This window comes from Anopheles ziemanni, chromosome 2, assembly GCF_943734765.1.
Source record: "Anopheles ziemanni chromosome 2, idAnoZiCoDA_A2_x.2, whole genome shotgun sequence".
Classification (NCBI taxonomy): Eukaryota; Metazoa; Arthropoda; class Insecta; order Diptera; family Culicidae; genus Anopheles; species Anopheles ziemanni.
Window position 1 is genome coordinate 93109601 of NC_080705.1, and position 22702 is coordinate 93132302.

Genomic DNA, 22702 nt, shown 5'->3' on the forward strand with positions numbered 1-22702 from the left:
GGACTAGCTTGTTGACTTTTGTTTGTTTGTTTCAGTCCATGTGCAATAGCACAACTGCAAGTTTTATCACAAACTACTAACACTGCTGATATAGTTAGGAACAAGAAGAGTTGACCAGACGAGAGGCATTGTGACGGATTGGTCGTTTGCCTTGAGTGAGTAGGAAAATGAAAGCACAAAATGTTAATGGTGATGAGTGTTTATACATTGAGCGTTTGATAAAATATACATATAGGAACGTTTCGCAGAGAGCATGATGAATGGCCAGAGCGGACAAATGCAATTGTGCATTGGATAAACGAAAGATTTTGTGATGATTTTCGAAAGTGAATAGTAAAACTAACGGCGGAGAAAGGGTTAAAGAATAAACAGACGGCATGAACGTTTAAAATGGCTAACCAACTAGGAGATATAGGAAAAGAGAGAACAATATTATATAATAATTATTATTTGTAATGGTACTACCGAAAACAGCGACTTATATTCGATACGAGAACTGAGCGAAGACAAGCGTAAGAATATGATGGTGCAAGCATTAGCGAAACATAATGGAATGGATGACGAATATATTAAAATCAAAAATGACTTCAACGGGGATGCGTTTTATGATGTTCGATGACTGCAATTAAACTCTGCTGTTTCTCAATTTTGAAAAAAAAATCACGTTTCAGAGAAAGACATCTTGGTGTGAAACTTTGTTGAAAGAACCTTGGCTAAAAGGTAAATATTAGGTGGACTGTAGTGATGGACACTCCAGAGCGCACTAACGCCTCCGGGAGCAGGCTCCTACATTAGCCCGGAACCGGTTCCGAACTTCTTGCTCCTAACTAACAGCCCGGCTTCGAACCGACGACTCGTAGCTTACTGGACCCCCTTTTTTGCCGTTAGTGCGGAACCGGTCCCGGAGCCGGCTTTAAAATTTGACGGAGTTGGTCGGAGCCGGATCCGATTGCGGAGCCGATTTCCCCATCACTAGGTGCACTGCACAAGACAACAAAGCTGTCAGTTCATTTTCAAGACTCGTGACGGTCGGACGTATTATTAAATCGTAGCACTGTGAAATCGTGTTAAAAGTACAAGCTACGCTATGGGGTGGCGATAAGAAATTGTAAATCAATTACAAGATCGTAATTCCACGTTCACGGTGCAATATGGTTCAAAGGCCTTTCTTCCTTCCCTGGCGCCATCGGAAGTATATTGCGCGATTAGTTTGGAACGCGTGTGAGAAAGAGAGACCGGACGATTAGGTGTACGTGCGTGCAGAAAAGAAAGAGGCGAAGAAATGCTGCTGCCGTCTTGAGAACATCTTGTGGAATATTTTGGTGTCTTTCAGCAGACGTGATGTGTTATTTCACGCATTTAGCATCGTAGTACTCGTACATTTTTGTTGCTCTATCGCCAGTTCGTGTGCATCTGGTGCTCCCATTTCGCGTCCGGGTTGGTGATGAAATGTGAATTTGTTTGCCCGGTCGTGGTCTAGTCGTGGTTGCCGTGGCCATAAAGACCAAGTATAGCGGGTGTAGTTTAATTTGCACGAGCACATTTGACAATCTTTTTTATCCTCCTTTTGCCGGAAGTAGGTGGCAGCAGTAGGGGAGGGGGTGCGAAGATTGCACCACACGCTGCTGTCGCATGATCTTTTGTAACATCATCCTGCTCCGATGCTAAACCCAATAGACCACTCAGATGGGGATGTTCTTATCTATAAGTCGCTTTTCAAATACAACCACTTTTCAGGTTGGATGTCGCTGCTTGCGGTAGAATATTGTTAAATAAAAGTCTATACCCACCCCATGTGCAGAGGCGTACTTCGCTTTGCCTGATGTTCTATTTTTGGTTGGGTTGGGAACCTCTTGTTTTGCACTGGCAGGTGTCGGCGGTGCATGAGGTATCGATTGTGTAGAATCGTAAAAGTAACCCGCAGTATGATGTCGGCCTAGAGAAGGGTAGGACGATCGTGTACCTCCATTGTTGTAATACATCCGATGCTCTTAAAATAACATTGTTGAACGCGGTGAAGGGCTGGTACGATGTGAAGTTCGCTTTTTTACACGATAGCCAGACGCAGAAGCAGTCGTGTAGTAGGCGTGAGAAAAATGAGATGAAGTGAAGCGTGAAAATAAAAGTGATGCGTTTTTTTCTCCCCCCTGTGTGTTGTGCGGTTGTCCTTTCAGTTTTGGTGCATGCTGTTCGTCCGGTTGAGATGGATGCATTTTTATCGTCGGCATTTTCGGCCCACGGAATACTGCAGTGAAAGTTTGAAGTAAGTCCGGAATATCACCGGAAAGAAAAAAAAAGTCCCCAACTAAAAGAAACAAGATATTAGTGAAAGCCAACCAAGGCGAAGAGCAAAAATACACATATATTTTAATGGCATGTTGCCAAAAACACGGAAGTGAAAAGTGTAGGCCTGTGTGTGAGCGAATGCAGGAAGATACGGTGAACGAGTGAGCGAGCAAAAACAGGTTTCACGGAGAAGATTAAAAAGATCAAACTGTCAAACGTGCAAACGGATCGAAGGAAAGGATCGGTGAATCAGTCTTGAAGAGTTGCATTAATGCAGTTTTGTGGAACCTGCTAGGTTACATTTGTCGGAAATTGCAGTAGAAAACATCTCTCCAATATACCGCTGTGTTATTCATCTGTATTGGAGGAGGTAAGTTGAAAGCTGCATAAACAAACGTAACTGCAACGGTGAAATGTTATCCCAGGAACAGCCTACTACATGAGACATATGGTCGTTAGTTGCCAGGTTAGCTTGGGAAGGCCCAGGAAGCTGGATTCAATAGCCGTGCTGGTGTAAATCCTCGCATACGAAGACGAAGAAAAAGAAGGAACAGCCTACGTCTCTTGCACGTCGATGATCAATATGTTGACTTCAAATGGAAGTTCAATAACAAAATATAAATATTGATTTTGAATATTCCATCTAATTGCATTATTTCACAAACAAACTGTTTCAATTGAGTCTGTTTTCACAGTAAATTCTTACTTCATTGTTTTTATTGGCCTTAACAACCATATTTATCACAACGATGACTCTGTCGAACAGATTATAGAACGAGTACATCTCCATGAACTTTGTCACGACGTAATATCAGTCAATTGAGGTGCTGATAAGAGCGCTGGCACTCATGGCACACTGCGTCTTATTTCTTAGCCGGAATAAGTTTCCACCTACAGTCAGGCTGCCTTCTACGGTTTCGATTTATTTTTACAACTTCCTTTCAATGAAGCACCGCTACACCGGGGACTGGGTAAGGTTGAAGGAAAACAAACGCTTAGCAGGCGAAAAATATGTTTTTTCGACCCTGGCCGTGATGAAACATGGTCCGTATGCCGGCATATTGACTACAGAACGACGTGTTTTGCCGGTGGATTGTGGTCCGGTTGCAGCTGTTGTCTTCATTTCAGGTTGCCACCAGTATTCGATGGTAATTTCATCTCTTTTTGCAATCCGTTCGAATGCCCCTCGGAGACTTGCAGCTTTTTATCAAGTTTTCAGCTGTTGTCTCCACCTTAGCACTCTGGACGGAATATCTATCGATTTAACAAAGCACGGTAATAAATTAGTGACATACTTCTTCTATTCATTTATTGCTTCTGTTTATTAAAGAATTGAATCCACTTGAAAAAAAACCTTCCAGAAGTTGCCGTGGCAAAAGCATTAAACTAACCTTCCACAACACCCCACATTCCTGCACGTCCCCGAAGCTCTTGATAATTGGCGTTGTCATCCAACCAGAAATACCGCTCGAAGCTACAATTATATTGTAAAACCAGCTGCCGCCTGCTGCACCTTAAGCATAAAGTTTCTTCGGTCTTCTTTTCCGGGGAGGAACGGTTAAAAACAACGCATTATATAGGGCCTTGTGTTTAATCTTATCAGCAAACGCGATGTCGGGGGTTGTTTACGTTTTAAAGGGAAGGAAAAATGCGCGTTACATTGTATAACGTTGGGGTACCCGACGCAAGGTGCTGTCTTATCTTCCAAGTGGCTGCTTTTATCTTATCTGTTTACCGAAAACAGAGTGTAACAATTGTACCTCGACCTAAAGACGTTTTAGCCAGTCATTACTTTTCACTCTTGCGTAGATGTTTGGAATATTCTATCAGTTTTCAAAATAACTTCAACGGTTTGTGTTTATGCCTGTTCTATCTGGCAAACCTCGAAGGAATAAGTGCATTGCAATTCTCCATTTATGTCGACTGGCAAAAGCACCACCGTACCGCAGAATTGAGTGGCCATTGCAAAAATGCCCAGCGTGTGAATCCCACCAGCCAAACCGGTTGTACCGTTGGAAAAAGGGCCACGCAATTACGTGCATGCCTTCCCGGCAAGATTGTGCCCACGGAGCACAATCCCGGAAGAAAGTTGTTGTACCTTGCGTCTGTCGGTTACGTGATCGTGGCCGCTCCTTTCCGCCTTCCTCCCCGCCATGGCGCACACGTTGTCCAGCGGCGAGATTTGTCTTGCCTTGATTTCTTGTCTTCGCCTTGGTTCAGGTTTTTTCGCAGCATGCATTTATGTGTCGCTCACAGTTTCCAAAGAAAATTTCAGCGAAGACGCTTTCGAAAACCGTTTCTCCGAGCTGTTCGATCGCCTGAGCGTCTGGTCTCATTTCAATATGCAAACCGATGGAACGAGAGGGATTCAGATAGTCGGGAATGACGTTTAATGCAAAAGTCATAACAAACACAAAGGCTTTTGCAGACTATTGTTGCATCAATCGAGTACGAATTATGTCATCTAATCATAAACGAGTAATCATTTTGCGGTCCGTTTTGGTGCATTCATAAGCTGCCGCATTGGGGGGGGGGTGCGTGCTAAACCGTCCGGAAAATGCGTGCCATCGTTCACGCGTTTTCGTGCGCGGTTCACGAGTCGTTGAACCTGACCTTCATACGGGTACAACAGCATCGACGATCATAGTAAACGTTTGTTTGATGCAAAATCGATCGACGGCGAAGGAATGCAGACGACTTGCTGGTGTGCTTGGACCGTTGCAAAATGGTGTGAATTTTTCGTACGAGTTTTACTCAATAATGACTGTTAGATTACCTACTACCTTTTGTATTTATATCTCCGAAATACGTGTAATTAAAATCCTCACTTAGTAAACCACTTCAATACCACGTTCTTGGACGACCTTTTTTTTATCGTACGCCGGGAAAAACGAAAACAGGTCAAGTAGGTCGTTCTACTCGGCGAACTGTAAACAGAAATATCTTTCTTTGTTGGTGACGGCGGGGTTTGTTGAGAAATTTGCATACAGCAGCGCGTTACTGCCACTTCGTGAGGTGCTATAATTAGTTCTCTCTTGTTGGTTGAATGAACTTGTCTTTCGAAAAAGTTGTTTTCCACTTGTGCTCATTTTGACAAGTCAAGCAAGTTGACCTAACCAGAGCTAACCATTTTGAAATACTTATAATTAACCTCTGTTTGAATGTTTATTGGAGCATAATTTATTTGGAATTTCACCAATCGCTTTCTACAATGAAGATTTCGCACTCGGTTTTCGGGTCTAAATGAAAAACAAGAAGATAGTTAAACATCCGATCGTCTGTTTATTTATCCATGGCACCTTTGATCGGAAGTAAAATCGGCATAGTTTTACCTCCCATACGATCTGTTGGTGGGAAAATGATTACTCTATTCGCCCCCCAAAAAAACAAACAGAAGACCGGGTGAAATGGGCTTTTAACGGTTGCGCAAGCGAAGGGTGTTACAAGAAATATTTACTTTGTAAAGAACACCACAACACGGAATCAGGAAAGTGTGCGGTATTTGTGTTCGAATTCGGTTTGCAATCGATTGAGATCGGTTCCAACCGATAGCGCTAAAGCTTGTGTGTTTCTTGTAACCCAATAATCAAGTGCCAAATGTGACACTGATTGTGGCGTTATTTCAATCTGACTTGTGTTTATTGATGCCTTAGGTGTTGCTTTCCTTAGTCAAACCTTTCAGTAGTAGTAAAACCAAAAGTCATCACATCATTTCGCCGTCCAGTTCACCTTTAGAGGTCTCAAATTACCACCTTCCGTTTGACATTAAGTGGTTTTCCATAAACGACCGTTGGCGCTGCTGGTGACTTTGGCCATCGCTCGAGGACATTTTTGGACAGCTGATTTATTTTTGCCTTCGGTATGCTTCGCTTTTTCAGCCGTTAAAACCTATGTTTGAATGCAATCAAATTTATCTTCATCTCAGCTTTTGAAGCTCTAGCCCTCCTTCTCCCCAATAATGGATGGAAGGCAGCTCTTGGTAATCCCGTCGCCGGGATTGCGTTTAGTAGAAGGATAGTACACCAGAATGCTGTCCGATTCGGCGTTTGCTGATCGTTAATCGATTCGCGATAGCGCAGAACCAAGCTCCTGCCGGTTGTCCCTCGGGGCGCTCGGTGTTTTGAAGCGAGGAAATCTGAAGATAAAAACACGTTTTTCCATTTGGGCGCTTCAGTCGGCTCGGAAGTTCGGGGTCGAAAATGCCAGAGAGAGAGAGAGAGGTTGGGTTTTTAGGACCGGTTTCGGTGGGAAGGTTATACGGAAAGTGTTTGAGCCGAACGTGGTGTGGGAGTGTTTTTAATTTTTACAGACAAACTTGCACACCGAGGTCCCGCTAGAATTGGCACCTTTTTCTTATTTTCGTATCGTGTCGAGCTGACCGAGACCTTCGCCGGTCACAGGGCCCATGGCCACAAATGGGGGGCAGGACATTGTATTTTTTTCTTCTTTCTAAAAGGTCCATGGGTTTTCATGTTTTCCACCGAGATGTGTGTGTCCTATCCATATGTGCGTCGATCGATTAAAATTTACGGCTTTCACTTCGCCGCCAGTTTTGCCGTTAGAGATCATGCCTGATGATGTTTTCGAAACATTTGGCATTATGACAAGTTGATAACATATATTTATCGCTGCCGGCATTGGCCGGGAACCGGTTGTGCCGGACAGAAGGTGCTCTTTTTTTACCATCCCATCCGTCAGACCAATGTCAGCTGTGGCTCTCAAGGTTGATATGCAAATTTCGGTAGCATCTCGCTGATTTGCGATTCCCTCGTGATTTCGGGTCGTAAATGTCTAATAGGTTATATGATGGATGAACCTTAAGCCGTGAAGCATTTAAAACCACGTCACTGTTTTTTTTTTGCGAAATATTTGCTTTTGAATAAATCAATTGATTTCTAATCGATCTTTCGTTATTTTCTCTTCTCATTTTTAGGACTTACGAAGGAAGGGAAGTTGTCTGGAATGGGCTGTGACTGTAGGTGTGAACAGTATGAGTGTTGGCGAGTCGAGGAATCACTAACCGCCGCATGCTAGAACAGTTGTCCGAACCCGAATTGTCAAAGAAAACTCATACAAAAACTGATTCCAAATCGTGGATTGAAAAGGAAAGGAACCTCCACTAACGCTCAAAAATGCCGGTCGCACTGAACGGTTCCATCCCGCTTCCGTCGGTGCGTGTGTACACCTCCGTGACGGTGGCGATGATGTCCGTCTGCCTGTACTACGCCCTCATCATGACGAGTGACCCCAACTGGCGGCAGCACACGAACGTAACGTCGGTCGGGACGACGATTGCCACCGCCGCCGTTGCGTCGGTCTCCGGTTCCGGGGGCTCGGCGGGTTCGGTTTCCTCCAGCAGTTCGGCGGCCCCTCTGGAAGGGGCTGCGGGTGGACACGCCATCGTGGATAGTGGTGGCAAGTTGGACGTTTCGCCCGGTGCCGGACCATCGCTGCTGACGGTAAAGGAGATGGACACATTGGAGGAGAAAATTCTGGCCGCCGCTGACCTGCCCGATCTGCGGCAAATGCTTCGCGGCGGTACAGACGGGGAGGCTGGAGACGAGGACGAGCTGTCGGAACAGGACCATGAGCAGTGGGTTGGCAACGACACGAGGACGATCGGAGGGTATCTGAAGGATACAGCCTCTTTCATGGCGACAGAACCGTTTTGCATTTGGGTGAGTAGTCGCTAAAAATTCGCTGGTGAAACTCTTAAGGCGCTTCTTTTCCTCCATTCCAGTCAGGCACGTCAGAACACACACACAAAACCTTCCATAAATTCTCCGCATAAAGATTGTGTCATTCCGGTGGAATTCGGAAAAGTGTATGCAATCTATCAGCGCTTTGTCAGCAACAGGAGCTACGCCTTTGGGTTTCGATAACAGTCGTTGAACCTCTCATATGACCTTCTGTTTGAGCATAAATAGTCTGCAAAGTCTGCTGAGTGGTATGCATAACAACAACATACTAACCATGTACTTGAGACAAGTACATGAGAACACGCGCGCCGATGGACAAGACACCACTTCCTGAAAGGCGTTCTGTAAAGCGCTTTCTGACCACACGTCACCCCGTGCAAATGCTTCCAAAGGTGTCCAGAGACAAAAGTGGACACAATCTGACAAAAGAACCGGCGTTAGAGATCCGCCAGCACAACCAGCAGATCCCCATCGCACACCGGGCGACGGTGGGATATTTGACTTTGTTGAGATCCTCCGGTTTCCGTGTGTGTGTGCTCCATGGGCAAACTTGTTTCGCTTCTTTTTCGCTTGCCGGTAAACAATTTCGAAAGGAAAAAACAGGCGTTCAGTAACGAGAAGTGGTGGCTTGTCGCCGGCGGTATGACCTTGGACGATGGAGGCTCGAGCGCGCGATCCATCGATGATCGTGGTTTTGTTATCTTTCTTCTTTTCGTTTGGAAGATTATGGAATTCAACAGGCCGTGGCTCGCTTCATTGGTTTCCGTGGACGGATTTCGGAAATTTATGATAGCTCCATTAGAACTGAACTAACAGCCCGAGCGGGGCGAATGTATTCTGTGGCAAAGGGGGGTGATGAGGATGTCACATGACCTGACCGGCTGCAGCAGGTTTTGCTAAACCGGAGCTATCGTCCATTGCACAACGTGTCGGGTTCGGGTTTTCGCATCGCATTCAAAGCTAACGGCTGAAGAAGGTCCTCGACAAAAAAAAGCGAGCAGAGAAAGGATTTCAAGGTCATGAGAGGGTTTGGCATAAGCTGTAGTACCCTCTTGCAGACAACTGGAACAAATGGATCGTCCAACTTCCGCCGCTCGCTCTCCGGCGCGATCTGTACATGCAAGGAAATGTAGAAGCGCATGTTTAACATGACTCCCAACTTGTAACCGCCATGACACTCTGAAGCACAGTGCAGACACGAGATGTGATTGACGACAGGCTGACTTTTCACTGTCAAGTTCAGCGACTTCAACGACGATCCCCTCGGCCAACGAAGCGTAGCGGCTTACCGTCACTTCCTCACCGAAGCAGTTGCTTCTTCGTTCCACCGGGGTGTGGCAACTGCGCTCGACGGTTTCTCACTGGTTCTTGCAGGAGCTTGTGCTTTGTTGCGTGTGCTAGGGCATGTTTTATGAATGTTCTTAGTCCCCGCACACTTTTGGTACTTATTTTTAATTACACTTCTTCTAATGCGCGGGAACCTGTTGATTGTTAATGATCCAGTTGAATTATGGGTCCCGTCTTGTTGGCCTTTTTCGCAATCTCCACTTCGTGGTCCGGTTATTCTAGGCGAATGTTTCGACATGGTAACCAAAATCCATCGTTCTTCCAGCCACAACATAAGTATCTGCAGTATGCCTTAATTGGAATCCCATTTCGGCTGACGGATGACGGTTAAATTGGACACCTAATGGTAGATCGTATTTTATTCTTGTTGAAAGACAAATCCCACTTCCTGATATTTTGATTCACGATCAGCAGTGGAAATCTGTATCCAAAGTCTCTGATTAATGACAAGATAAGTAAGATAAGTGCTACACTAAGGTGGCGACTCCATCGTTTGTCGACCTAAACCAGACGATCGTGCGCATATGCTTGATGAACAGTACGGCCCGTGGTTTTACCTTGTACAACATAAAAGGCAGAAATAGCACGGCCTAAATCGCGCGCGCGAGCCTTACCTTGACACGGATGAAAGGTGGAGGGAAATGGAAGAATTTGGTTATTTATTGAGCGTGGTTGGTGAATTATGAACGCCTCGCTGCCCAGATGGGAGGGACGCCTGTGCCTAAAGGGTCCTACTTTAGATATCAAAGATCTGTTACGATCACTCACGATCGTTTTGTGTGTCTGCCGCTATTCTTCTAGTTTCATCAATTGTGGTTTCCATTTGTGGTTAGTCAGTCTTCCAGTGGCCTCCATTAGCGGTTTTTGGTCGCCGGGAAAACGGGAGGCAAAATTAGGTTGTGGCGAATTGATTGGAACTTTTTTGTTTAATGTCTTAAGCCTTCAAACCCGTTCTATGGCCTTGTGATCGTTTATTCTTGGTTTGTACTTTATTCAGCTGATTCAGCTATTAGATATGCTGTAACAGAATCTGGCTGATTCTCTTCTTTATCGTTGGTTCCTCAAAAATCGTTTCATTTATTTATTTAGAGATTAACTTGCTCCGAAACTTTATGATGCATGCTTCCACAAACGTTTTACGCTCTACTGCAAACCGTTGGACTAGATTCAGTTAGGCAAGCAAAAAAGCTGGCAAAATAAAATCTTTTCCATTCCAACCCCCCGGTTGGTGTTTTGTGGATACCGTTTTTCCCCATTCATACCGAGTTCAACGTCCGGGCGAAGCGGCGAGATCGCTCTTACGCAACTGGTGCGCGACGGTGGAAATTATGCGCATACGAGACTAGGATCGCCGATACCGGCGCCATGTTGTTTCACAGCTTCAAGTTTAGTAGCTGCGTTCGACGATCATAGCTCGAGCTGGTCGATGCATTATTCGAACGACAATCATACTTTTACTCGGGAAGCTACACAAGGGTTGCATTCAGTCCCTTTCTATGCATGGTGAAAGGTGTTGCAAATTTCGAGTTCTGTTCCGAGACGAATCTGTCGACGATCGGGATGGGGTTTTTTTTTGGGTACGCCAAGAAGAAAGGGTATCAAATTAGTGGCGTTCCGGGTCCGGTCAGAGATTTGCTGTCGGCCTTTTTTTTTTGTAAAGAGGGAACGGCGCATGTATGGAAACTTTCGCACGAAACTTTCTCCTCCGACTTTCTGCTCACGATCGTTGTAAAAAGTTGTCTGTAGATAAATTAATGCGTTCACAAGCGTGTCAACAATTAGTCGCGTTTGGTGAATTTCAACAAATTAAGAGAGTTTGAGTGTTCTAATAATCCTTTTCTTGTTTTTTCTTTTTCTTTCTCCTTACGCAGACCCTTATCAACACAGCGTACTGCTGCCTGATTCTGCTCGGCAAGTCGATACAGAAGTTCGTCTTCGGTGAGCTGCGAATATCCGAACAGCAGGTAAGACCGACCGCCATCGGGTGAGAAACTGGCCGCCGTTTCTATGGAGAACGGCTTTGTACGGTTGTTTGCTCGCTCATTGATCTTCGATTGGTGGCCACGGCGCTTGGTGGGTTGTGGGGCATAATTATGCTAACACTCTATCAAATGCCGTTTGGAGTTTGGTCGAGTGAGTGGTCTGGGGAGGGTCGCCACCACCCCGTCGCTGAACAATTATTATCAGTGCGAGCATGAGCATAGGAGGGCGGATTGTTGTTGAGACCTACCATTAGCCCAGATTAAGAAAGCGTGAACCCCGAAGCCCGGTGGACCCGCTGTCATCGACCATCGAAGGACAATCTCCCACAAGATGTGGTGGTGGTGTTGGTGGTGGGATTAGTGGAAGGAAGGGCACCAATTTCGCGGCGCCGATACGTTGGCGAGTGTCTTTTTCGAAGTTCTTTAGTAGTAAGTGAGCGCCATCGATGGTCGAGATAAGTATACGGTCGCATAAGAGAGGTCTCAGCTTGGTCCGAAAGGTGAACATTCTTCGGAATTGACCTTGTAAAACTCGGCCCTCGGTCTGAAGGTAGGGGAAGGATAATATTTGCCAGTGAGAGGTAGACCAAACCGCCGGTGTTCGTGCGGATCATGATCACGATCACCATTTCTTGTGGGAACCATGTGTTCTTGATGGGTTCGATCGAGATTGTTTTATTTTTGATGACCTTAATACATCGATGCACATTTTCACACAAAAGGTAAAGTTTCTAGATTATAATTATCTTAAATTTTCATTTCGCCTATCTTCCGTCGCTTTATAATTATATATGTCGTTATAGCTTATAATTTAAATATTTTCGGGCCACTTATTCGCTGGCAGAGGCATATTAGAGTGAAGATCCAATTCAAATACTTGGTTAAGCGATGATCGGTGACAAATGCAGGTGCTTGAGGATCAGCAGTTATTTGATGTAAGAAGAGATTTGCATGATGGAAAGAGCGTTAGTTGTTTTTGTTTGCATCGGAAAGGCTCGAATGGAAACAAAATATCTCAACAGCTATTGTCTTTGTCTGCTGCCCAGTCATCAGTGTCAACATATGAATAATGTTCTGAAGCAGGAAGGTTGAGATTTTTGTGTTAATTTTTTTTTTTTGTTTCTTTGCCTTGCTTAAACACATTACAATGAAGAATTTACGACAAGCGAAAGGAGGGGTGGGTTTCTTGCGTAATTTACGTTGGAGGAAGTTATTTGTTCACACCCAAATGATTCTCGATTTTGTTGTGGAAGTGATTATCAATAGTTTCGGGAATTTTCTTCACCTCTAACCATCCGGTCTCTTTCTTTCTTTCCCCTTCGGTTCGCTGCAGCATATGAAGGACAAGTTCTGGAACTTTATCTTCTACAAATTTATCTTCGTCTTTGGTGTCGTGAACGTGCAGTACCTGTACGAGGTAAGATCTCACCCTTTTATCGTTGGGTACGACCTTTCGACCATGACTTCTGAACTTCCGAGATGTGCTCTCGACGTAGTCTAATGCGTTAAAAGTACAATACCAAGTTCATTGTAGGTTGTAGCGACGATGAACAACAATTTTTACTAGTGTTTAACATTTATTAATTCTTTCAGGTCATACTATGGGTGTCATGGTTTTCAGCCCTTGGATTTTTGCACCTTCTGTCGCAGCTCAGCAAAGATCGGTTCGAGTATGTAAGTATCTTCTACGCCGATGCGGTCAGATAAAGTTCACGGTAGACTTATGCCATTCAAGTTTGTACGCAGGTATCGGAAGAAATAAGAAAAAACCATTCTGTTTTGTATGATCTGATTAGCTAACACACTCGCCGCATCCATTAGAAAGTAAATGGGGCAATCGGGGTGGACAAAGTTCAACCTGACCAAAGTAAAGAGCCCTAGCAAAACAGGACACTTGCGTCTAATTGAATAACACTCTCCTATCAAGCGGAGCACGACGACGGTCTTCACAACCTTCGCGAGAGGGTCCGGCACGAAACCCCGACCCCATCTCGCGGGAAAAAGAAAGTGGGCCTGTGGGCCCAGATGAGATGAGGTGGTACGATGGGGTGCAGTTGGCTTGCTTTCTGCCTTCTGGAAGGATCCTCCACTTTCAGCACACTTTCGTCGTCCGTGTGGTGCAGGGGAGGAAGGAAGCAGCGGAGGACAAGAAGCGACCGTTGGTCGTTAAGTAATCGCGCAATGGACGCTGGCTCCGGCGCACGTTGATTGGGGACACTACAGTGACGCTATATTGATGATGATGGCGATGATGATGATGATGGGGTTGATCGTTTGCCGGAGATGAATAACTGCACGTAGCGCCATTTTGGCTTAATCGGCTCATGTCAAGTACTTGGGCTCTTTTAGCTTCAACTCGGAATCTCGGAAACCGTTTAGCAATACGGGCCTGTTTTTTTTCGCATTCATAAGCCAACCGTTTTTTCTCCATATTAAAGGTTCGGTGTACCTCTCCTCCGGGTGTTAAATGATAGAGCCCGGGTCACTTTCACTTTCGAGCGATGTCCGGTGAAGTACCACTCACGAAATGGATGAGACCGGGACAGGAGTTGAATGATCCACAAAAAAACAACCCCTTTACAAGATAAGTTGTGTTAACAATCGGAAGGAAAAGATTAAACCAAAGTTTATGTAAAAACCAAAGTGCTGTTAGTAACAATGGTTAATGGATAGTGTTCAGAACAGAATGGCTGGTTTGAATTGTGTAACACGTAAGGTTCGAGTAGGCTGTGCGTTTCTTGACTGCGTTTCAAGGGTGCAATTTTTGACCAACGCAGCAGGCTAGGTTACGTTTTCCCGGTTTCGTAGAGCTCCTGCGATTGAATTAAAGGAAACTAGGAGCTAGGAGAATTAAGGGAAAATTAAATTTCACCACTCAACGGACTCCGACCTCGGTCAATGTGCAAAATATGATGGATTTCCCTTACAATGTGTGTCAAACGATTAGCATACAATAGTACACAATGCATTCATATTGCTCGTTCTATCATACGTGAATGCCTTCAACGTTTATCTCTCCGACACTGACAATCCATCTTGAAGAGAGGTAGGAGTTAGCATCGCGGGAATTGCAGTGTGATATTTGCCTGGCTTAATAAAATGCAAACACCTTCACAACACCCACCCATAAGAGACAGTTAAGGTGGTAGCAAATGTCCTAGGTTTTAACAAAAGACCCAAGAGAGAGAGGCGACGAGTGGAGGAAGCGTTTGCAAGTTTGATCCGCAAGTGTCGGTGTCAGCCACTCTGCGGAGACACTGCCTATAGGGTTGTGGCAAAGAATGTCGATGGTATCAGTTACGCTAGTGATCCATGAAGGGAAAATGCCATGCGTACACCTGACACTTGGAGGTCAGCTGTACGGTGAGACATGCATAGTACTTGCTGGTAAATGATAGGCAATAGGAATGAGAAAAGAGGAGAGAGACCTCTCCTTCACTATCCATGTTAAATTTTGACTACTGTGCTGGACAGTGTACGAGCCCCTCTACCTGATGGAGGAATTAGGCAATGCCCTAGGCACTCCACATGATCATATGTAAAAGAATAGTCATCTAAGCCTCTTCCAACGACAGGTTACGACATTGGGGTGGTTCATTGGTCATGGTTGTGCCATGGGAATTCTCGTGTCTTGGGAGAACGCTAACTTAAAAGACATCGTGGGAATTGACATTAGGTCTGCGAGAAGCTTCACCATACTGTCCTACACAAGGGCTCTATTTTAGGCTGTTGACAATTTTAGATTTTTATTTCTGTCTGTAAGAAGCCTACGATATACTTTGAGGCAAGATTCCAGAAATAGATTGGCGATCAACATGGCAGCAACCAACACACCTCGACTAGAAGTTCTTCTATGATCTATCATTTGGATAACCTCAACTGAGTAATTTACTTCCTTCACCTCGTGAGTGAGTAGTCTTGGACGCATCGCGTTGCAACAGCGGATGGAGGTTCTGCATATGGCTAAAAATAGAACCTAATGGATATATTCTGACCAGAGCGATGGCACACACGCTTTCCAGCCGGATCGATCATTGGCAGTTGTGACATAATTGGTTCTACAGCTTATCGCTCGACCGGCTCACTCCAATGCCTCCAATATCGTATAGCTCTTTTCTTCCAACGATGTAACGTAGGTGATTGACAACTGATAGCTACTTCCAGAGTGAGGTATAAGCTGTGTGTAGAACTCGCATCGATTAGAACACCGCTCCAACTTTGCCAGGGAGCTGGCTTGCGTCTCACTTGCTCCTAGATCTTTCAAGCTCAAGCTCTTCTCGTTTAGCCTTGCGGCAAGGTTAGCCTGTTCTAGCCCCCTCCGCTCCCCAGTGCACGGACACTCCGTTTTATCCACACTGATAGGGCAACGTTACCTCAACGCTTTCAAATAGGCGTTTTATGACAAACGGGTTTTGTTGCCCGTGGTACGTCCCCCGCCTTGCTGACTTGTGTAGACAGCCATCATTCTGTGCCGATTGGGTCGTTAATTTCGTAAACTTTCGCAATACCGTGCCTGGATTACGATTGTGGAAGGTGTTGTAGTACCATGATGAATACCAATTGTTATTGCCTTCAACTGTAAGATACTGAAGAGGGCCCCGCGGATCTGTACGCGGAGGAGTGTTTCTGTTCGAACTTCCAGCAGTGGAGGGATAAAAAAGAAAGCGAAAGGAACGGTTTTGCGCTGCGTCATGCAATCAGCGAGGAGGCAGAGTTTGGGAAGAAATGGATGAGTAATTGAAAAGACACTTATGACACTGTTTGAAGACGCTGACGTAATGACGCAAATACCACACAACGCAACAGTTGTTTGGAGAATGTAAACAAAACTCGCCTATAAGAACCAATTTCTGTAAACACCAAGCAATTACACTTACAGCGTTTTACATCTCATCTAGCAACCCCGGCAGTGTACGTAGAACGTCAAACAGGTCTAAGCCTACTGTATAGTAAGTAGATCCTAGAAAGCGACGAATTGCCTACTTGACTCGTTTGGTTTTCCAACTAGGAAATGTTCATCTTAATGTTCTTCGTACACTACCGGGTTTTCTACCTGAGATGTAAAATGTTTTTCAGTACGTCATGAAGAAGATAAACGGTGAGCTTCAGATGCTTTCTCAATTAAAAATAATCACTACCGGAAAAGCAAGAGCGATCGCCTTTAGTAGCACGCCATCCGTGCAAAAGCGAGCGATTTCGAAGTGTAGTGCAACACTCTGTTCATGTGCGAACAAACCTCCCTGCGCCAGTCGCTGTATGGTATTCGTTTTTAATTCCATGTAAGAGGAGCTTATGCTTGTAGCCTCGTTCAAGGTCCTGGGTGGACCATGGGATCCGTCGGCTAGAACGTAGACCAAAACCGAGTCACCCAGAACGGAAGGTGTAATGCAATCAAGTGGCGTTGTGCGCTCCTCTTACATTCTCTTCACGTTTGGCGCGTTCCGAGTGGTCACATTTACTCTGCAGCCAATGTTCAGGACTAGCCCAGGGTTGCTCACGGTTGCGAAGTTGCCCTTGGGCGTTGCACTTGAACATGGGAACAGGCCGTTGAACCGAAGAGACGCCCAGTCCCCTGAACAACCGTTTGGGTAACCAGTTTTCTGGAGGGGAATCACTTTCTTGTTGTTTTCTTTCCACTCCCCGTTCTGAGACCTTGGATACAACGGATGGGTGATCGTTATTAATCCTTATTTGCACTTTTTTTTACTGATCTGAATTCGTTTCATTCTTTCCTTGCACAGCTATCCTTCTCGCCCACGACCCCCGGATGGTCACACTTCCGTCTGATCTCGCTGCTGGTCGCCATCCTCACGCTCTCCGGCTTCATGGTGATGATCTCGATCGGAGTCGGCGTCTTCGTTGGGGGCTTCAACACGTTCGCCTTCATGGCGGCCGAGGTAAGTGCGCCAAAAGTGGGCCATGGTTCGATGCAAAAGCAGTAGCGCTCTTTCGTATCCTGTTCTTTGATCGTACAATAAGTTTACTAAGCTTTACCGCAAGAGGAAAAAGTTGTTTCCGATGTCGTTCGGTGAGGGCTAAACTTTGGGAAGGGCCCTCTCGTCAGATAGGTCACGGGGTTATTGGGGCACAGACGCTGACAACTTCGACGCATATGCATCGTTGCTCCCCACCCGTGGCTCCTTTCCCTGCTGAAGGGCAAACACGGAAGTTCACCTCGCGCAAGGGTGTAGGTCAGCCCGACATTGAACGGTTTGCAAGGTACGCTAAATGAAGTTTGTGATGTAAACACGCTTGCGGGGTTCACCCGTGTGTCGTCCTTATCCCCATCGTCGTCGTCGTTGTTGGCTAATCGAATAAGCATTCGCCGGCCTGTTAGCACTCCGGGGGACGTACCTGGACAATTGATGTCTTGCACCTTTTCGCGCCCCGCACACACTGTAAACATTGACCCTGGGGAAGACGTTGTGGCGAGGAGGGTTGCTAGACATATCCCGCTCGAGGTTTCGAAAGGAAAATAAAGCTAAAGAAAACCCGGGGAGAAGAACACTCAGACAGACAGACAGTAGATGGAACTTGATGGCAGGCTGATATTATCAATGCACGCCGCGTCGAAGTCTGGTGACGTTCGGAGACGGCTTGTTTGACCCGTTTATGTTTTATTTTTACCCCGTTGCCTATCACTTGCCACAGATCAGTGTCGACCGTCTGGTACGTATGTCCACGAATGTCGTGTCCGATTGCGATTGCGCTTATAATTCAACGTGCTTTTTCTTTTAGAAACCACACCCCCACCGCCGGACAGGGCAGGTTGCATGATCCAGTGAGGGACGACCCGTTGAAGGATGATGTTGATGGCACACACATTTTTTTGGATGCATCTGTTTTGGCAATTGGGAACAATTTATGTTCTCCTTGTTTTGCCCTGTACAGTTCCCATGGCGAGGAGAAGTAGGCTTCAGTTTCCCACACACCCACAGTAGAGGCTGGGCGCATCCGGTGAACAGATTTTCTAACGAGGGCGTGGGCAAAAGCATTGTGACCTCCCGTGCACTCTCGCATAGGCTAGGTTTTAATGTTGCCAAAATTATGTATTCAAAAGCTTCGTTGCCTTCGTTGTTGCATTAAGGTTTGCATTGTTTGACCGAATACTAGGCTACTTCATGGCGAGATCTAGTCGGTTCGGCCTCCCCTCATGCCCTTTAGATGTCTACCGAGCCGACTGGGTGGCAAAAGTGACGCATCGTTGTCGCTGATACTCGATCCAGCTTTTTCGAGACGCAAAGCATGACCTTCATATCGTGTAGAACTCTAATTGAAGGGTAGTTGATGGCGTGCGGGGACAAAACACAACGCAACCTGTCGAATGTTGCCCCTAGGGAACGGGGGTTCTTTGGGCATGACATTACCGGAAAGTGGCAACTCATCGAAATACAAATCGAACTATCCCGAAACATGAGGAACCACCGTAAGCAACAACGAAAAAAAAACTCATTACACATCCGGCAGCCGACGGCAGGCGAAAGAAAATGAATTCGTCAGGCAATATGACCCGCGACCACATTGTTGGACACTTGTGTACAACAACTAAACTTGGTGGTAGCACCCAAGTCAGTGGAGTCACACCGGTACACACTGTCATAGGCGTCTTGCGTCGTATCGAATCGTTCAATTTATTCCGATTGCGCGTGGTCGGCGGAGGTTTCGCTTTGCCGCCTTCTACGGTATAACATTGTGCACCGTGAGCGTGTTTGTGCTGTTCATAACCGGCAACAAAACGGGCAGGAAGAGGCAGGAATGATGTGTGCGGCTTCAGGGTCAGCGTGACCTGAGACAGACAGGAGGAATCGTCAGCCTTCGTTCCTAAATGGACATCAAGGGCCGCAGACGATTTGTAAATGTAAACGAACGCTAGCAGAAGGAAACACGGTAAACAATGCAAGGAAACCGGGGCACGGCTACGGGGGTGGCACACTTCAAAGGCAAAAGGCATTTAAAAATAGAATTGTCTAAACCCCTTCGGCCGACGAATGACACCGTCCGGTTTACGGAAGGCCGATTCACGCTTGTGATTGCATTGCTACACTGGAAGGTGTACTGCACCATGATCTAGTATGCAATTAGAACGTAGCGAAAGGTTAAACAAGCAAAATAGAGCTTACGGTCACAAAACACACACAGATACACAGCGAGGGACAAGGGTCGGTGGATGCGCTCGTGCGTCTCGTTTTGTGCGCAAAAAATAAAACACTAATCGAATCGCACGATTCGCGGCCTCGGTTCAGATACATATCGATCGCGCGGGGGTGACCTGCGCCGAAGTGCTGGATAGGCAACAGGCTAATCGTTGAAGAACGATACCGTGAGAATCGTGGCAATCGATATGAGTCACTAGGTCGCCGTCCATGGACGGTAGGGGAATCGTTTGTCTTTCGACGTCGAAGCAAAAGAATTTAAAGACTCTAGAGGTGAACCCCACGTTGTAAGGGACACGTATTTGATAACCCCCATCGATCGGAAGGAAATGGTTTAATTATTTATCATATTAGCCGCCGCATGTTTTCGATTGGCAAAAGGCAACGCTTGCTTGGATGTGATTTATTTATGACACGTACGTGACAGGGAACGGTTTGAAGACGGTTGTGTTTTGTAAACTCCAAAATGAACAGTTCAGAGGTATCCATTTCATCACGTCCGGTTGTTATCTAGGTGGTGGGGGGGTTAACGTGTATACAGTTGATTCATTGAAATCATCAACCTGACCGAAAGGCAGTCAAAAGGCGCACGCAAACACCCGGCTGCCCGCTTAGAACGAAGAAGATACATCACGGTCGGTTTTTTGAGAGCCGGTGAAACCGATTCGCTGCCCTCCTGCAATCACGTGTTCGTACGCGTCGGTCAACATGGCACGCTCGCTTACCCTTCAGCGTGCCGTTGGGCAAGAAGAAGAAAAAAATAGTAAATTCCACTCACGCCACCACCACCACCGGAGGGCAACGGAGTAACGGCGGCCCTCCACCGGTCGATCGTGCGCACATTTTACGGCCACGTTTTTGAATGATTTTGTGCGTTTTTTTTTTTTGTTATTCTTGTCGGTCGATGCGCAAACGCGAATCGATGGCCTTCAAAGTGTCATTCCCAAGCACGCAAAAGCAACACCACCCCCGTGTTCGATATCGGTTGCTCGAAACCGTGGAATCTACCCTCCACTAGCTAGTAATCGGTATCGCGGAGTGTTGTGTCATCCGGCGCGTCACATGTGATTAGTTGCCGCAATTGCGTATCGTACTCAAGCAGGGAAAAACACAGGAAGGAAGGGCCGATGGGGTTCTTTGGTGCGACATTTGTGCGTTTCCAATCTAAAGTACCTATTGTTTTTACATTTTCAGTGTATTCTTCTCGGAATCAGGACACTGCACGTGTTGATACGATACGGGATGTTCCTGCACGATATGCGCCAGGGCGGAATCGCCAACGAATGTAGGTTACCTAGTCGTAAGCTCCTTTTAATCGCAACCTCTTACTTATGCCAATTGTTTCGTCCTTTTCACAGCCATTTCGTGGGATAAACGCGGTCCGGTGGCGTACTACATCGAGCAAACGTTCGAAGTGGCCGCACTGGTGGTGGACTTTGTGCATCACGTGCACATGCTGCTGTGGAGCAACATCTTCCTCTCGATGGCGAGCCTGGTGATCATCATGCAGCTGCGCTACCTGTTCAACGAGATCCAGCGCAAGATCAAGAAGCACCGAAACTACCTGTGGGTGCTGAATCACATGGAGAAGAGCTACCCGCTGGCGACGAGCGAGGACTTGAAGCAGAACTCCGATAATTGTGCCATTTGCTGGGAGAAGATGGAAACCGCCCGGAAGCTGCCGTGTGCACATCTCTTCCATAAGTAAGTGTGGTCTTTACGCCCAAGAGTTTGTAAGAGACAGCTGATGAAATTATTTTTTTTTTCTTTTAGTTCCTGTTTGCAATCGTGGCTAGAGCAGGACACGTCCTGTCCGACCTGCCGACTGGGGTTGAGTGTCCACCAGCATGGAGGGCCACGGGGTAATCCATTGCTGCCCAATGACATCCGTATCGACGATCAGGAGGTGACCGTCGGCGGTGGCCGTGCGGCAAACAACCATTTCTTCCACTTCAACGGCTCGCGGTACGTGTCCTGGCTCCCGAACTTCTCCGTCGAGGTGACGCACATCAATAATATGCTCCGGCCGGTCGACACGATCCCGTTGACGGCGGCCGCGGTAGTGAATCACACCTCGCAGGTGCGCAATATGGCTCGCCACGTGCAAGAAATGTTCCCTCGCTATCCACTGTCGGTGCTTATTGCCGACCTGCAGGTGTCGCACTCGATCGAGGTAACGATCGACAACATTCTCGAGGGCCGGCTTCAGGTACCGAGTCGGTTCGAGACCGAAGCAGCGGCTGGCAGTGCGCATTCATTCGATGACGAAGAGGACGTACCGCCGTCGCAACGAGCGGGCACTTCTTCGACGCCGGTGGCAAATGTGGATCTGCTCCCCAACCAACCGACGGTGGATGAAGAGGACAACGACGACGAGTATTATCCCGCTACGGTCACGGATGAGCTATCGTTGTCGACGACGCACACGCCAACACGAACACCTACCAATTCGTCGTCCGGCTCATCGCTCTCGTCGATGTCCGCTCCGGCCGGTTACGAGGTGGAACGTGGGACGAAGATATTCGGCAGCTACGACACGCTGCTACGAGACGAAAGTGCGGAGGAAACGACAATCCCGCTCGGTGATCGATTTTCCAAGAGTCCGGAAGAGCGGGAGAAAATATTGCAACGCCGCAAGGAACAGCTGCTTGCAATGGCGCGAAGAAGGTAACACCGATCGTCATAATTTCGTTTTTTTGAAAACTTGAATTCTAACCATTTTTTTCTCCTGTTAACCCTGTATTTTAGATATCTGGAAAAAAATAAATCAGACCTAAATCAGTCATCCGGTTGTCCATCCACGTCTTCCACCGTTAGGCATCGAAACAAGAGTTGTATGGAAACGTCAACGTCGACGACCGCCACGAATGCCACGGTGGACGTCGACCCCGGTACCATTGAGCCGTCGAAATTGAACCCTTCGTTATCACCAGTTCATCAGCATTCGCTAGAAATGCAAATGCAAACACACGAGGAGCAGCTACAGGAGCATTCAGATAGCAGTTTTTAAAAAATGTGCGAAAATTGTCAGCAAATGCTGTTGCGAGATCCCTTCGTACTTTTATTGGCCCAATATCTTTCATATCATTTCAAATTTCGAAAGATCGTTCTCTAGCTGTGGCACTGCAGCAACTAATAGCCTTTCAAGGGGGGGAAAGTCGCTGCTGCCCCAAGCTGGTGAACGAAAAAGAGTTTATGAATCGTGATCACAAAAGTATCTCCTGATGGGTCGGTT

The 22702-nt window shown here is 46.5% G+C and overlaps 1 protein-coding gene across 1 annotated transcript; it reads left to right on the forward strand.

Moving 5' to 3' along the window:
- The first annotated feature begins 7247 nt into the window (after positions 1–7247).
- LOC131294780 (E3 ubiquitin-protein ligase AMFR-like) lies at positions 7248–22477 on the forward strand. Its single transcript, XM_058322824.1, has 9 exons — positions 7248–7964; positions 11204–11296; positions 12648–12731; positions 12908–12988; positions 17056–17211; positions 20662–20752; positions 20826–21171; positions 21241–22134; positions 22216–22477. Exons 1-9 carry the CDS (start codon positions 7419–7421, stop codon positions 22475–22477), a joined length of 2553 nt encoding a protein of 850 aa, XP_058178807.1. The 5' UTR covers positions 7248–7418.
- Positions 22478–22702: the final 225 nt, after the last annotated feature.

Coding starts and splice junctions, on each gene's coding strand:
- LOC131294780 (XM_058322824.1), top strand. CDS start 7,419: ATGCCGGTCGCACTGAACGGTTCCATCCCGCTTCCGTCGGTGCGTGTG. Junction 21,172..21,240: donor TGTGCACATCTCTTCCATAA/GTAAGTGTGGTC, acceptor TTTTTCTTTTAG/TTCCTGTTTGCAATCGTGGC. Junction 22,135..22,215: donor CTTGCAATGGCGCGAAGAAG/GTAACACCGATC, acceptor CCTGTATTTTAG/ATATCTGGAAAAAAATAAAT.